This window comes from Diadema antillarum, unplaced genomic scaffold (genome assembly GCF_040938485.1).
Source record: "Diadema antillarum isolate AM-2024a unplaced genomic scaffold, OU_Dant_1.0 seq00001375_RagTag, whole genome shotgun sequence".
NCBI classification, from domain to species: domain Eukaryota; kingdom Metazoa; phylum Echinodermata; class Echinoidea; order Diadematoida; family Diadematidae; genus Diadema; species Diadema antillarum.
Genome location: NW_027272135.1, coordinates 162,472 through 179,540, shown reverse-complemented (window position 1 = coordinate 179,540; position 17,069 = coordinate 162,472). Strand labels below are relative to the sequence as shown.

The 17,069-nt window shown below is 37.9% G+C and overlaps 1 protein-coding gene across 2 annotated transcripts in view; it reads right to left on the bottom strand.

The window, feature by feature from the left end:
• The window catches only part of LOC139708814 (rho guanine nucleotide exchange factor 7-like), a 93,351-nt gene that overhangs the window by 1,112 nt on the left and 75,170 nt on the right, over window positions 1–17,069 (bottom strand). For both annotated transcript variants that reach the window (XM_071620767.1, XM_071620768.1), the window contains exon 15: window positions 13,049–13,142. In XM_071620767.1, coding sequence (XP_071476868.1) covers window positions 13,049–13,142 — 94 coding nt within the window. The remainder of the gene's footprint in view (window positions 1–13,048; window positions 13,143–17,069) is intronic.

Here is a 17,069-nt window from a genome sequence, read left to right as displayed (position 1 = left end):
ACTTTTTCGCAAATGCTAAAAATGAATTCTCCATTGGGTGCAAGTTATTTGATTTCCTGGAAAGGACAGGACACAATAATAATAGTACAGGAAGGAGGTATATGCCTGATATTGTGTTCTTACAAAATACTTTATGGTCAGGAGGGTTTTAAAGGGGCATATCAATCATCCAAACAAACAAATCATTGCACTGCGGGCATTTTCTATCCTCAAAATACATTCAATATAACTGTAAGAGAACATACATGGTCATTGTTGTAGCTACACACTGCACATTATGATTTCTTGACAACAAAAACAATGAAGAATCAAGAAAAATACAATTGCTCACAAACAAATATGCACATAAGATTAGAACAGTAGTAAATGGTATGTTGTTGGTAAGTTTGGGGCAAGGGGTTCAAAAGGTAAAGAGTTAAGAGTAAGAAATTCCCCCACAAAAAAAAGAAAAGAATTTTGAAGAAAAAAAAAATTCAGAAATGACACAAGTCTACTGCTTATCAAAATTTTCTTTTTTAAATTTTAACCTTTCAATACCACTACAATTTATTTCCAACTGAAATATGATCATCACTGATGTCATTGAAAGTGCCTACCCACATTCAACTGTTAAAAAAAGAATCGTAAGGAAAATTGTAAACCCTACATTTAATCAACAGCTAACATATGTGTAGGCAATGCAGAGAAAACACTTTGAAAAAAAACACCCACATAATTCTAAATATGATAGACACATTGCTCCCTTCTTTTCTTACCTATCATATATTAGCACAAAATGGAAAAAGTGAAACTAATGATGCTATTTAAAACAAGAAACATCACTAACAATTGAAGAATCTGAACGCAACAAATTCTGACAGAGATTTGTAAACCCTGCGGTAAAATACCAGCGGTGAGGAAAATGCATGATGTGTATGAGAGTAATGAAACAGACAAACAAACAAACAAACATTCAAACAGACAGATGCAATTACAGACCACAGAACACAAAACACATGCAAAGTTGTAGCATGCATCAAATTAGGCAACCGAGCAATAACTGGAATGAGGCAAAAACAAAAACAAAAACAAAAAGAATAAACATATTCTGCATAATTTTCAATATCCATGCTGGTTAATTGAAAGGATGTTTCGTGCAGACAGGGCTTAGTTTCTGTTCACTTCATTGTCACATTTTTTCATTTGCAAAGAATCAGCAAACTTAATTTACTTATTGGGTGCATTATATAAGAGGCTAGGAATACATGATGACTTTAGATATATCTAAGAGAGAAAGAGAGAGAGAGAGAGAGAAGAAAATAAGATACATGTTTGACTTTGCTCTCTGGGGACCCCATGGTGGGTTTGAATCCACTCACAAATGTTAATTAATTCAGCATAAAAGTCTTGGGTGAGACTAGTGCATGCCTATGACTGAACATTTTGCTGCGATATATGTACAACATAGCTGTGTGTGCAGTAATGTTTCTCCAGCACTGAAAACTTGGCAGAAAGAATTCTAAACACTATCAAAAGCAAAAGGTGATAAAAGTATCCAAAAAAAAAAGGAAAAAGAAGAAGAGATTATTTAATGAGTTATACACACAATCAACAGTAAGGACACCTGTGTGATAACTGTGTGGTACTTGCAATGATGACGTGTTACAAGATGCAAAGGGGATACAAATCATTAATTGCAACGAAATCAAAATATCCAAAGCAGGCTGTGAAAGTTATGCAGGTTCCTTTTAGATGAACATGATGAGATCTTATTTGATTGTTTGTGAATTTGTTTGTTTTATTACTTAATCTCAGTGAAAGACTTGATCAACCTTTTTAACAAATAAAGTATGATTCCCATACAACATAAAATTCTGTTTATGTCTTATCTTTGTCATCATTCTGCTAGGTCATTGTTACACTGGAACAAATGGTAAATACACCTGTATATGAAAATAATAAGGACAATACCCCATAGTGGACCCCTCTGAAAACCAGCCCTTGGCTGGTGAGTGTGTTCCACCCCATGAGTGGAAAATAGAAATTGAATTGCATCGGCTGAATCATAGTGAGTATATCAAATCCGTCTTGCCAAATTAAGGGATAATACAGCTTGAACCCTGAGTGGTCACTCTCCAAGAACAAGGTTTGATTTTCTCCCAAATATATCCATCTATTTATATAAATCTTTCTACCTATCTGGATGGTTGTACATATCATCAGCCTCATCTAAGTCAAATCCAAAGGGACCAGAGAAAATTAATGTGTGAATTTCAACTTACACAGCAAAATTAACACATTTACATTCATCTGGGATAGAACTTTTCTTCAACTTTAAATACCATTTTTTTATTTTTATTTGTGTGATTTCAACTTCGGCGAGGTTAATTGTACCTATCTATCTACAGTATCTATCTATCTATCTATCTATCTATCTATCTATCTATTTATTTATCCACAGTGTACCTATCTATCTATCTATCTATCTATCTATCTATCTATCTATCATCTATCCACAGTGTACCTATCTATCTATCTATCTATCTATCTATCTATCTATCTATCTATCTTTCTGTCTATATATCTTGTATTTCTTCCTTATTTACTTATCTACCTCTCTATCCATCTACATGCACACATACATCTGTTGAGGAATAAAATCTGCACCAGTTGCCATACAGTCGACCTGATGCATTGTTCTGGGCAGTTCTACAAATACTATCAAGGTAAAATATGGCTACATAAAGAATTCCTCTGGTTAGGAGGAAAGAGAAAATTTATGAAAAAATAAAAAGATGAACAACTAAACAAAAATGTTCCATGAGTATCAATTCTGAAGCACTCAACTCGTTTTAATCAACTCAATTCATATAGGAAGAAAAAAAAGAAGCAAAAATGGCAATCACTGCTCATGCAATAAAAGTTTGTGCGCCAAACCTCCTTGGATACACTGGCAAGCAGTCTGTTGCACAGACATAATATGCACGTATCACAAATATCACTTATGCTTCGTCTTTAGTCTTGCTAGCAGGAGATCAGTTGGGAAAGACAAGAGTGCTATAATCCCTGATTTTGTTGGGACACTACCGGTACATCCTCCTGATATTATCGGCTTTGCAGACTTCAGAGTTCTGTAACAATTCTATAACTTCTTGACTTGCATACAATATACAGCAGAAACTTGATACAAAGAGATCAGGGTCCCGTTTCATAAAACTGGTTATTAACAACGAATTACGATAGTTGTTATAAGCTACAGAAATCCTTGCATCTGATTGGCTGAGAGCAAATTTGTCACAGAAATGTGGCAGTTGTTACTGATGACAAGTTTTATGAACCGAGACCCTGATACAACAAAATACCTGATATAACAAACTAATTTCTCCAGTCCAAATTGATTTATTTCCTTTGTTTTGTATTGTTCATTGACTACTGATACAACAAAATATCTGATATAAAGAACAAATTGTCGTGGTCCCAAGGATCTTGTTATACTGAATTTCCACTTTACTAGTAACTGCATAGGCATATTCAAAACGACTGAAATCTCTATACCTGCATGCGCAATTATTCAAGTTTAGTAGCAATCATTTAGAGCTGTCGATCTCCACAAATGAAGAATCATACTGATGCATAAAACTCCATTATTCCCCCCCCCCAAAAAAAAGAAAGAAAACAGAACAGAACTAGAGAAGCACTATGAGAGCGCAGACCTCCCCCAAGCATGCAGCTCATTTCCACCACTGATCTTGTTCTTCCATAGTATATCAGTGATTTCCACCCATACGTACTTAGTCACCATGCTGAAAGTGTTTATAGTGTGCTGAAAGTCGCCCAATTTCCCAATATAGAAGCCTTTGTTACGTCATAAACCCTCAGCTGCACAACGCGCCTTGCCCTAGCAGAAACTAGAGCACGCACTTTAGTGCGCGCATGCAAACCTCAAATACGCGCAGCCTGAACTCCCAAGTTCATTGACCCTACCTGCCAAAATTTCAAAAAATCCTTCATAAATTCCCCCAAAATTCTCGGATCACTACCAAAAGTTAATCGTTTGGTACTTGTGTCATTTTCAACCTTTCCGGCAAGTTTCATCCAAATCCGTTAACTACATTTTGAGTTATTTTGCACACGGACAAACTAACTAACGAACGAACGAACGAACACAAAAACCAATGGTAACGAAAACATAACCTCCTCCCTTGGCGGAGGTAATAAAACACAACAAAACAAAAATATATATATTTTTGATATTGCAGATACAAAGCATGCTGAATTAATTACCAGAAAAAACAAAATGTTCACTTCAAACCATATTGTGTTCTTTTGGATAAAGAATTAGCACAACAATACAATGTATGATTAAAACATACTAGATGTTGTAGTAGGCAGCTCAGATATCAAAATATATTTCTTTCAAACAGCTAGCACTTGCTATTTTGTTTTTGGGCAATACACAATCACTACCAACACTATTCGCGATGCTTTGACAGTGAAAACGCCGTCCTTACACCGTGATTTAGTCGTCCTATGGTTGTGCTTTCGTTGTGAAAAAGTCGTGGTTTTATTGTGATATCGCTGTGAAATCGATGAGGTAGATAATGAGGTAGCCCCTTTGTCATGTTAATAGATCTTTGTTCGCCCTCTTTAGAAAATGTAACAATCGGAACAAAAGCACAGTTCTGGCGAGGGTGTCTTGATCGGACTCTCGAAAGCTTTTGTTATAGCGCAGCAAGTCGTCCGCAAATTTCTATAGTCGCGTGGATTAGATTACTACCATGCATGGCTTACCGTTAGATTACTACATTGTTTGAATTCCCTCAGTTCATCGCGCTTTGCCGCCCGGGCACACGATAATCGCTTCGACTGCGAAGTGCACATTTAGTGAGGACGGAAAGAAAAAGATATAAACTTTAGCGAAAGTGCATGATCAGACTCTAGGTATATTCTGAAAACATGCATCTAATCGATCGCTTATTTTCCGTCGCAAATTACATGGTAAAATGTGCAACAAAATCATTTGTATTTTACGTAAAAACGTTTTATAAGACTTCCGTGAATGCAATGTCAACGCAAAGCGTGAACTCAGTAAAATCGGAGAAACGGTAAACACCCTGCCTCACTCAAAACATCTGTAAACTCTCCCTTTCTGCATCGATTTCCACTCCAAATTTCACTTCGATGGAGTTTGTAATCCGTTCCTGTCGCCGTAACGAAAATGTCTAGAACATCAATGGTACTGAAAATGACTTTCCGAATATTCCGATGTATCAAGGCAGGGCTTGACATTAACGGTGGCCCGGTGGTCCAAAATTTCAGAAATGAAGATTTTGATGGCCCGATCGGGCCACCAAAAAAGGTCGGATGTTTGCCTTTACTTTTGGAAATGAACAGCGGTAACAATCGGCTCCGTAAGATGCTAAAATAAATGTCAGATGTTTGCTTTATTTTTGGCAATGAATAACGGTAATATTCGACTCCGTATGATACAATAATGAATGTCGGATCTTTGCTCATACATTGTTATACTTTTGGAAATGAATAACGGTAAGATTCAGCTCCGTACGGTGCTGAAATTAACGTCAGATACTAGTATTTGATTTTGCGTTCGGAAATGAATAAGGATAACATTCGGCTCCGGAAGATGCTGAAATAAAATAATGTCGAATATTTGCTTTGACTTTCGGAAATAAATAACAATAATTTTCAACTCCGTACGATGACAAAATAAATGCCGGATATTTGCTTTTACGTTCGAAAGTCAATAACAATAACATTCAGCTCCGGAAGATGCTGAAATAAATGTCAGATGTTTGCTTTCAATTGTGGCAATGAATAACGGTAATATTCGACTCCGTATGATACAAAAATGAATGTCGGATCTTTGCTCATACTTTTGAAAATGAATTTATAACGGTAAGATTCAGCTCCGTACGGTGCTGAAATTAATGTCAGATACTAGTATTTGATTTTGCGTTCGGAAATGAATAAGGATAACATTCGGCTCCGGAAGATGCTGAAATAAAATAATGTCGAATGGTTGCTTTGACTTTCGGTAAGGGATAATGATAACTTTCAACTCCGTACGATGATAAAATAAATGCCGGATATAATATTTGCCTTTACGTTCGAAAGTAAATAACAATAACATTCAGCTCCGGATGATGCTAAAGTAAATGTCGAATGATTACTTTCACGTTCGGAGATGAAAAACATTAATATTCAACTCTGTACGATGATTAAAATGTCGGATGCTTGCTTTTACTTTCGAAAGTAGATAGCAATAACATTCGGCTCCGGAAGATGTTAAAATAAAATAATGTCATGATGATTGCTTTTACGTTGGAAAGTGAATAGCAGTAATATTCTGCTCCGTACGAAGCTAAGATAACTTTTGGATGTTGCTTTTAAATTTCGAAATGAATAACAGTAACATTGAGATGCATTCGATGGTAAAATTAACGTTTCATGTTTAATTGCTTTGACGTACGGAATGAATAACAATACAACTCCGTACGATGATAAAATATATGCCGGATGTTTGCTTTTCCGTTCGAAATTAAATAGCAATAACATTCAGCTCCGGAAGATGCTAAAAGAAATGTCGAATGATCCCTTTGACGTTTGGAAATGAATAACAATAATATTCAACTCCGTACGATGATTAAATAGATTACAGCTCGTTATTCCGAAGGTTCGTTGAAGGCTCTTCGGTCCGAAGATTCGTTATTCCCAAGGTTCCCGGCGTTGTTCCGAATTTCATTTTCTGATTAACTATTCTTCGGAATAACGAACCTTCGGAATAACGCCACAAGTAATGTCCAGATTAAAGAACCCTTTTTCATTTTCGGATTAACGAACCTCTAGGTATCATCCTAGGGAGACTTTGTGTGTTTTGGATTAACGAACCTTCGGAATAGCGAACCATCGGAATAACGAACAGCACCCATAAACTAAATGTATGATGTTTGCTTTTATGTTCGAAAGTAAATTGCAATAACATTCATAATAATCTATAAGCCTATTTGCTAAATCTTAGAACTCAGAATAACAGTAAGATGATATGTTCTATGCATTGATTTTCGACATGACGCACTTCAGTAATATTTGAGATTTGTTTTTCTTTGTAGTAGGACCGATGTAGTTTTTCTTAAGTTTTTCTTGATTTTTTTTTTTCGGGCCACCAGAAAGTTAGTGTGGAGCCCTGATCAAGGTCATTGGCATGTTAGCCCGATCGGACGCCGTGTTTTACCAAAGAGTATAGAAGCGCACGAATGTGATTTTTACTACGACTGGGCTGTGTATAGTTATGCCACTTGATAAATGTTGATGTACAGCGAGAGTTATCAACATGTAAATTATGTAGGAAGCGTGATCGTTCGTATTTTGTCATGAGGGTATTTAAAATTCAGATAAACATCTCATTTCTCCCATGCCGTGTGGCGGAATCCGAATGACTGTCACAAACTAAATTCGAGTAAACCTCTATCAATGTACCCTACCACGCCACACTACATACATTGTAGCTAACACGAGTCCATGAGAGTAATGCGTTGCCATGCATCCACGTGCGTCCGCACTACCAGTGAGCGGTCAGTGCAGGTGCGCAGAGCACTTGTACAAAGTGATGCGTGCACCTGATACTCTGGCGTGAACCATGCAGGGCCGTATAAAGAGGGTGGCCATCTCGCTTTTTGGCTTATGTGTTTTGAAGCCTGTGATTAGTCAAAAGCTGGTCCAATGATCTACAGGCGCCATGTCGTTACTAAAGTGCCCACTGTTTACGACCACAGAACTCTGTGTTTACGACCCCTTTGGCTTGGTTATTTTGTTACGTCTGATCGAGCGTACACGTCTAACCCACCCTGTTACGTGTAATACGTGCGGTAACGACATGGCGTCCAAATTAGCAGTTGGCCAGACTCTCTTTATATACGGCACTCTCCTTCCACATGGATGAGAAGACCGGACGAGATCGACGCGACGGGTAACTTAGTGTCGATCACAAATCAATTAAAAGATGACTAGTATTCACACTGATTATGCCTGCATGGATAAGAATTTCAGCACAGCCTTTTTATTCACTTCCAATGGGGTCTGTAGGCCTATATATTTCCGAAGTGAATAACGGGAATATTCGACTCCGTATGATACTAAAACAAATGTTGGATGTTTGCTTATACTTTTTGAAATGAATAACGGTAAGATTCGGCCCCGTACGGTGCTAAAATTTATGTCAGATATTTGATTTTGCGTTCGGAAATGAAAAGGATTCTTAACATTCGGCTTCGGAAGATGCTGAAATAAATGTCGAATGTTTGCGTTGCCGTTCGGAAATAAATAAGAATGATATTCAACTCCGGATACGATGATGAAATAGATGTCGGATGTTTGCTCTTATACGTTCGAAAGTAAATAGCAATAACATTCAGCTCCGGAAGATGCTAAAGTAAAATCAATGTCGAATGATCTCTTTGACGTTCGGAAATGAATAACAATAATATTAAACTCCGTATGATGATAAAATAAATGCCGGATGCTTGCTTCTACGTTCGAAAGTAAATAGCAATAACATTCAGCTCCGGAAGATGCTAGAATAAATATCGAAAGATCCCTTTAACGTTCGGAAATGCATACCAATAATATTCAACTCCGTACAATGATTAAATAAATGTCGGGTGTTTGCTTTTACTTTCGAAAGTAAAGAGCAATAACATTCGCTCCGGAAGATGCCAAAATAAATATCAGATGATTGCTTTTAGGCCTACATTCGTTTGGAAGTGAATAGCAGTAACATTCTGCAACATACGATGCTAAAATAAATGTCAGATATTTTGCTATAGCATTTCGAAATGAATAACAGTAACATTCAGTTGCGTTGCATGGGGAAATAATGTCTGATGTCTGCTTTGACGTTCAAAAATGAAAACAGTAACATTCGGCTCCGTATATACGATGCTAAACAATTGTCAGATTATTCATTTCACTTTCGGAAGTGGACAGCAAAAGCATTCGGCTCCATGCGATAATGAAATAAATGTTGGATGTTTGCTCTTAAATCTGGAAATGAATAACGGTAATATTCTGCTCCGTACGATGCTAAAATAAATAACACATTGTTGTTTTTACATTTGGAAATGATTAACGGTATCTATCGGCTCAGTTAGGTGCTAACATAAATAGCGGATGTTTACTTTCACGTTCGGAAATGAATAGGGCCTAAGGATAATATTCAGCTCCGTAAGATGCTAAAATGAATGTCGGTTCTTTGCTTTTACATTTGAAAATGATTAACGGCAACATTCGGCTCCGCAAGGTGCTAAAATAATAGTAAAATTGGATGATTGCTTTTAATACAATTTTGTTTGTTTTAGGCTTTCAATACCGATGTAAAAATAAGGACGATACGATAAAATTAGAAGCTGAATGAATATTAAACGACATGTCTCACGTCATGCTCAGGCATCTTGCACTTCTTTAATCTATGGTCTTGGTAAACACGACACGTGGTACGCGCCTGCCGTGATATAACGCATTGAAGAACCTGCATGGTAACGTACATAAACACGCATGCGATTTGTCGTAATTAATGCGGTAGCGAACGCAGGGATTTACGAAGACGAACACAGGGATTTACGAAGACGAATACACATGCTTCGTTGCATGTCTTTTCATGCTATTCTAGGTGCTCGCGTCCATCGACGAAACCATACTATACTGTTACAAACGACATGAACAATGCAAGTAGAGCTTCGTTTGTTGTATCGAAATGGATAAACAAGGTGCTGGAACCAAGATTATCAGCGGATTATCAAACTTTGCAACGCTCCAGAAGCACTGAAACAGCATGATTTGATCGTTCTTCGGCCGTGAACTAGTAGTGAAAAAGTCGTGGTTTTGGAGCCCAAGAGCTGCGGACAAAAGCCGATGTAACAATCGGCGGATTATCACCATGAATAGCATGTGTCTTTTGTTCGATTTTCACGCTGCATAACAAAAGAGTCACTCTAGCCGGCGAGGGGGCGAGGCAGGATGTCGGTGACTGTTCTGCCCGAAAAGCACGACTTTTTCACGACGTAACAACTACTAATCCACGGTAATTTCACATCGATTCCAGCACATTTTCACAACTCGTTCACCACCTAATCACAACGCAATCACGGCAAAACCACGGGGACAATATGTAAGTGCAAAAGCACGACTTTTGCACGACTAAATCACAACGAAACCACAAGTAAAGGATGGCGTTTTCACTGTCAGAGCATCGCGAATAGTGTTGGTAGTGAATGCATTGATGTTCTGATACATTCTAAAAATGGGACATTTTGGCATGTTTCATCTCTCGCAAACACATATTGCTTGCATTACTGTTGGCCAGGTAGGGAAGGCTTGCTGTGGGCGTTCACAGGTACAGAGTAACCATTGTTGCACAGGTGAGTGAATATAATTGTGGGACATGCATTGTCATGGAAACTGGTCCATCGGGAATGCACGAAACAGATCGACAAGACTGCAAGACATACAGACATGCTAAACATGCGTTTGAAGAACAACACTCAACAATGCATCAGCAGGCAGTTGGAACGTTGGGAGGGCAAGACTGGACAAGGAGGCAAGCAAGGCGGTCAAGGAAGCGGGCAGTTGGGGGCCTTACCAGAGGGAGGGGTGGGGCGCTACACTCTCAGCACCCCGTTGAGAGCACTCAGACCCCCGCCCAGCTTATAGGCCGTCATTTTTTTCACCTGGTGAATCGGCCAAAGTTTGGGGGGTCTACACAGCACACACACGTCAGGTTCCCATGGACGGCGATCAGTAAGGGCACATTGAGATGTATTCATTTCGGATGGAGGGGGGGGGGGGGGAGGAGGTTTATGGGGATGATGTTGATATAGGAGAGATAATTGGGCAAACATTTTGAAAGCCAGGAGGGGAGGAGGAAGGGAAGAAAGAAATCATTATTGATACACGAGGATTAATACGGATTGACTCAAACTTAGGAAATAAATGAATGCATCCAGTTGGGAATGTGTACAGAAGAATACAGGAGAGTATACATACAAATTGGAGTGAGATACAGAATGAAATTTCACCAACAAGGTTATTCAATGTGCGGTAAGGTTGAGGTTAGCTAACAGGCAGATAAAATATATGTTACAAGAAACTTACAGAAGACATATCTGTGGTATTTTAAGCTTGCACTTGCCTATGAATAACTTCCCTTTTTTCTCATCATGTTTTTATTCATACTGAGGGAGAAAATGAATAATTTTCTTTCTCTTTAATTTCCATACTACATAAAGAGCATGAGGGACTTAGAAGTGTTTGATCACTCATGAAAATTGCAATATGATCCCCAAAATTTTATTTGTAGAAGGGGAGAGTCCCATACAGCCATATCTATGTTGGCAGCATTCTACATAATATTCAACAAAGTTTTTTTGCTATTTAGGGTCAATTTTGCTTGTCCATACTATCACAGAGGATGCAGAAATGTAATTGTCGAGAACAGCATTTATGCAGTTTATCTCCCAACCAGACGCACAGGGCCAAAACCTCATCAATATTCCAGTGGTTCTGCTAAAGTGATGATTTGATAATATGCCCGTCTTATTAACAAACACACACACACAAAACAAGAAACCCTAAAACTGTTGCATTCGCCTAGACATGGATTCAACACAATGTGCAACATGGGATTTTTCCTTTAATGCACCGTTCCTGCATGGTTCAGTACATACATAACCCCAACTAGACTCTAATGAAACATAAACCTGTTAAACACTATTTACAACTTTTCTAAAGTGTTCTACTCTATGAAAAATACAGCAATCTTTCAATTCCAAGCAAGAATATGGGCACTATTCAAATGGTGTGGAAATTGACGCAGTTGGATACAATAGAAGTATATATTTCCTTTAGGGTCACAGAGAAATGAGCAGAAACACACATACATGTAGGTTATGACACAGATACCTAGTTGAGATACAGTTGTACAAATACGAGAGCTTTGGGGGCAGTTTGTAAAACTGTAAATGTGGAAATTTTTTGCAGTGTAGAAATTTTTGCACATTTCACATGACCAGAAACTAGTGCAAAAATAAAAGCACATAAATATTTTAGCTTGTAATACATGTTACACTGATCAATGTCTCGATTCTGCAGAATTAAAAACACAAGAGATTCATCCTTTCTTGCTAAGAGCAAAAACTTACTTGCACGAAAATATCCACTTTTACAGTGTATAACAAAGGGCATTCACACAGTGTGAGATTTTGAAAGATTTGCTGATTATTATGAACATAGATTTCATCTGCGTGAGGCTACATGAAGTAGTTTGTGCCGACAGAGAACATTTCTTAAGAATAAGATGCCACCTTTCAATCAATATTTTTTTAAAAGCATCTACTTGGGACAATTTGAGGCAAACGAGAGCATAAGATATTGAGTTTACGTCAAAACAAAGAAATGAAAGAAGTTTCAAACCAGCAATTGCGAGCAGGAACAAATTTTGCAGCAGCTTGCTATGATAAATTTGGGTTGAAATGACTGTGATCAATTTTTTTTTTCCCTGTAATATGCAAACCATCAGGCCAGCTACTACACAAACTGCAAATCTATATTCTGTATGAGATAAGGAGGTGATATATATGAATAATTGACATAACAGCGGAGTAAATATGTGCTCTGCGATGCATGATGTTTGATGACTTCAAAAATCGCAAAAATGTATGAGAAGCTAAAGTCATTAAGATGCAGACAAGACATTCGTGAATATTGATAATGAGAAGACTACACAAATACGGAGAACATCATTTGAGGGTTAAAACAGGAGTCAGGATGTTAGTTTCACTTAAAAATATCTCTAAAGACAAACAAATAAAGGTTTTTTTACAAAGCCGTGACACAAATGCATGTATACTGAACACAGAGAGAAAAAGAGATCACACAAGAGAAAACAGAAAGACGTGAAATTTGGTCTTTACGAGATGAGGATGGAGAGCGAGATTATGGATGGATGAGAGGATGACGAAAAAAGAGGAAGACGGAATAAAATCTCGGGGGGACTCACTTTTCCTCTACCACTGTCTCTGATCCCTTCGTCTCCTCCACTATTATCTTCTCATCCTCCGCCAGAAACACGTGGGGGGCTGCCTCCACAGGAACTATCGGCATGGCAACGGGAATAAGAGATGTGTTGGAGGTGGTGGAGGGGAATGAGAGATTGGATCAAAAAAATAAACGAAATAAAAGAAAACCAAAAAACGTGAGGGATCGGATGGTAACGGAAAATAAAATCAAAAAGTTAATTGAGCGTGACCACGTAATACTATTCGTAACTGCAATTAATTGTTCAGAAAAGGTGGAGAAGAGATTTCTAAATTCTACTCTACGATATAAAAAAATTGGAGGTGGGGGCAGGGAAGAAGTTTAAAGTGGCAACTGGTTAGGTCACATCAGAAAGGAAGGTGAGCTGATTAAGGATTTAAAAAGCAACAACAAACATGTTCGGAGGAATTCTCTAATGAAAAAATTGGCACTACATGTATAATTTCCCTTGTAGGAAAACCTAATATCAAATCAATATCACCCTCTGCCAATGCTCTTATACCCCCCTAAAAAAAAAACAAAAAAAAAACACACACACAAACAACAACCCAAGAAACTAGCATCCCTTCGTTCAACCAATTTCAGGTGAAATGGGTAAAAGGGTTGCAGATTGGTCCCAAGGTGCTAAGTAACTCTACAACAACCACAACAACGATGAGGTTAACCTTTAGCCACTGCAGCCCGTACTGGGAAGCGTGATCAACAGGTTTCACACACAAGATCTGCATTATCTATTCCCCCTCCCTCCTTGTGTTTGGGGTAATTGCACCTTGCTATAAAGGTTCTTTTGCACATTATGCTCCGAAAAATCTTTACAGGGGATACAAAATGCAAACACTGCTGGTAGTAGGCTGGTTTTCCTTTAAAACCATGAAGTTTTCCCTTAAAACTGTGAAGTTTTCCCACACAATACATTGGGAGAAACAAAGATATCAACCAGAAACCATCCCCCACCCCGCCCCCCAGAAGGCGAGAGAAGGCAGGAGTCACGTGGCAGTGAGGGGGGTAAGTGGAAAGGAGCCCAAGTACCCGATGGAGTAGAGAGGGAAGCAGGATCAGCCACACCCTTTTCGAGTTTAATGAGGTGCACAATTAAAGCATGAGCGTTTGTCCACTTGAGCTGACATGTAGCCAAGGGGCAAGGGAGGGGGTGAATGGCAGTTTGGGTGGGGGGAGAAGCACTGGGTGTAGTCAGTAGTATGGACGTTAAAATCATGAGGGGGGGTAAGAGATCGGTCATGGGTAGGGGGGAGGGAGAAGCGCGAAGAAGCAAGCCATGCTGTTTACATTTATTGTCCATGCTATGTCCACAACATGATTATTTTTTGTTTGTCTTTCTTGCTTGTGTCCAAGTTGGCGCATGACCATTAAGCACCTGAAAAATGAGCTGTGCCCGTCAACGGTAATAAGGGGGGCATTTCATGAAGCATTTTGTCAGATATTTTTTTCTGACATATTGTTATAAGCTACTGAAATCCTTGCATCTGATTGGCTGAGAGCAAATATGTCTGACAAGTTTGTTGGACAAAACGCTTCATGAAATGTCCCCTAGGAAGGCATACAGTGTATTTAGCACTTTGCTACAGCCTATTAAAGTCAAAATTAAAAAGATCCTTATGCCATTACACAAGACTTCAACTGTTTTCCATTGAAAACAACAACAAACAAACAAATGAAAATCATCCTGACACTCTATCACAGTAATACACACCACCGAATTCAAATATTACATTCACAACAGTGTACAGTCACTTTGCTGGAAGCACTCTTCTCCCCTTTCAAATTTTTATCATACTGATACCTGCTTTAGAAGCTTGGTGGACTCTGGCAAGTAATGGCTTTATGTTCACTCTATGTATCTTACGACAACAACAACTGCTTGTAGTCTACGTTCAAGTCTTGAATGCTTGATGATGACAAATAAGTGTGTATGTGTGTGTGTGTTTTAGCTTTTCACATTTGTGCATTCCCAAATTACAAGGAAATGTTTCTATAGTCTGTGAAAGACATTTATCAGAGAGAGTTGCCACTTTGATTTCAAGGTTTATAGCTCTTCTCCTTCGATAGGTAATATCTAAACGAGTTAATAAAGAAGGAAGCAGGGAAGGCATGTCTCTGTATATAGTTTCACAGACACTATACACTGAGCAAGTCTAACCCTTTCTGTACCAGGGACTTTGGAGTGTATACAATGTTATGAGGTGTTCTGTGTCTATCAGCACTCAGAGTACACCAAAGGGGTTAAGTAAGTGTTGAGACATTACAGGGATGTCATCAAATCAATGGTCAGGTATGATGAGATTGTCGGCAACTCAATGGGTCCGATGTCTTTTTCGGTGGGACTCTATCTATGGCTTGCAGTGAGCCTCTTCATCAACACAGAAATGACAATTTGATGAGGTATTCCATAAGCTTTTATTCCAATTTCAATTTAACTATATATTAACATTTTATGTACAATATAAAGTTTGTTGAGTGCATGTAAGTATACGGTTAACATTTGTTGGGGTAAACAAAAAGGGAGATTTTATGTACATCGTTAACTATGGAAAATGCATGCCTCTTTGATAAAATATCTTTGCTACGTCATAAGAAAACCATCCTAGCCCTTGTAAATTGTATGGGGTGTTAAAAAAAAAGTATCAAAACATTACTCGACAGATAGCAAGAAGGAATGTAGAAATCTGTTCCTTAATTTGCAAAAAGTAACATTCCAACTTAACATATAACACAGGTAGACATGAATGGCAACACTCACTTCAAACATTTTTCTAACCCTAAGTAGCGATAGACTTGGGTAAACCATTGCTTTCTAAAATGGACTCATGATCACACTTGATAAGTATCATTACAATTTGCACTCCACTTGTGTTTATCAAGCCTGGCTGCTTTGTTACTACTCAAATCGTTCACTGTTGAAACTAAATGGTTGGATTTGTTGCGAAAATGGCATCATATACTACTACGTTAAAAAAAGGCATGCGCTGATGTTAGTTCAATATCGAGGCCAAAATTTATCCTGGCCCAAATAAAGAGAAATTATGGATTTTTCTTGTTTGTTTTTGTCTTTGCTTTTGCCACACTAGAGATTGCTTGCAAGCCACCTACAAACAGAAAAAAAAAATGTGACAAAATCCAGTTTAATGTCTACATTTCTCAGCCTCCCCATGAGAAAAAAATCACCCCAAAACCCTCTAACACATGAATGAAGTAAAAAGCACAAAAAATCCTCAAAAAAAAGAAAGAAAATCAAACAAACAAACCAAATAAACCAAATAAACAGGAAACAAAACAAACAACAAAGCACTATATAGTCCGACAAAATATTGCCCCACCTATATAAATGGATATTATGTTGTTGTATTTTTTTTATTGTGCAGAAGGGAAAATTAATGCTCTGTCACATGATAATGTGTTGCATGAAAAAGGATACAACTACAAAGTACCTCTTAAAAAACAATGCTGATTTATTATCATAACTGAATAATAATTGAATTGCATGAAAATATGATTAGTGAAACTCAAACCCCATATTCCACTTCTGTATATATCTGATTACTGGCGGAGGATTATGGTCTTTGGTAAATGTCATATTTTTTCTGTTTTATTTTGCAGGTCCACAGTCTTCATTAACATGACAATTTGAAATTCCTTTCTACTATGACTGAACACTCAAACTGAGTTAACTTAAAATGACGTGGACATTAGCACAACTTCAAGAAGGAGTATGAGGGGGCTAAATGCCAGAGTAGCAGGAAAAGAAATAGTTTATTGAAGATCAGAATGGATTACAATTTTGTTGGCACAGTCCTGATAGCACGACATGGAGACTGGGATAATCTTCACCGTGGACAAAAGGCGGGCAGAAAAAGAAAAACTTTTCACCAGCACCAAACGATTGAAATATTTTGAAGGGTCACGGCATAATGATATTAGAATCCTTGCATACACAATAAAAGTGACAGCATGTTTTTTTTCCTCTT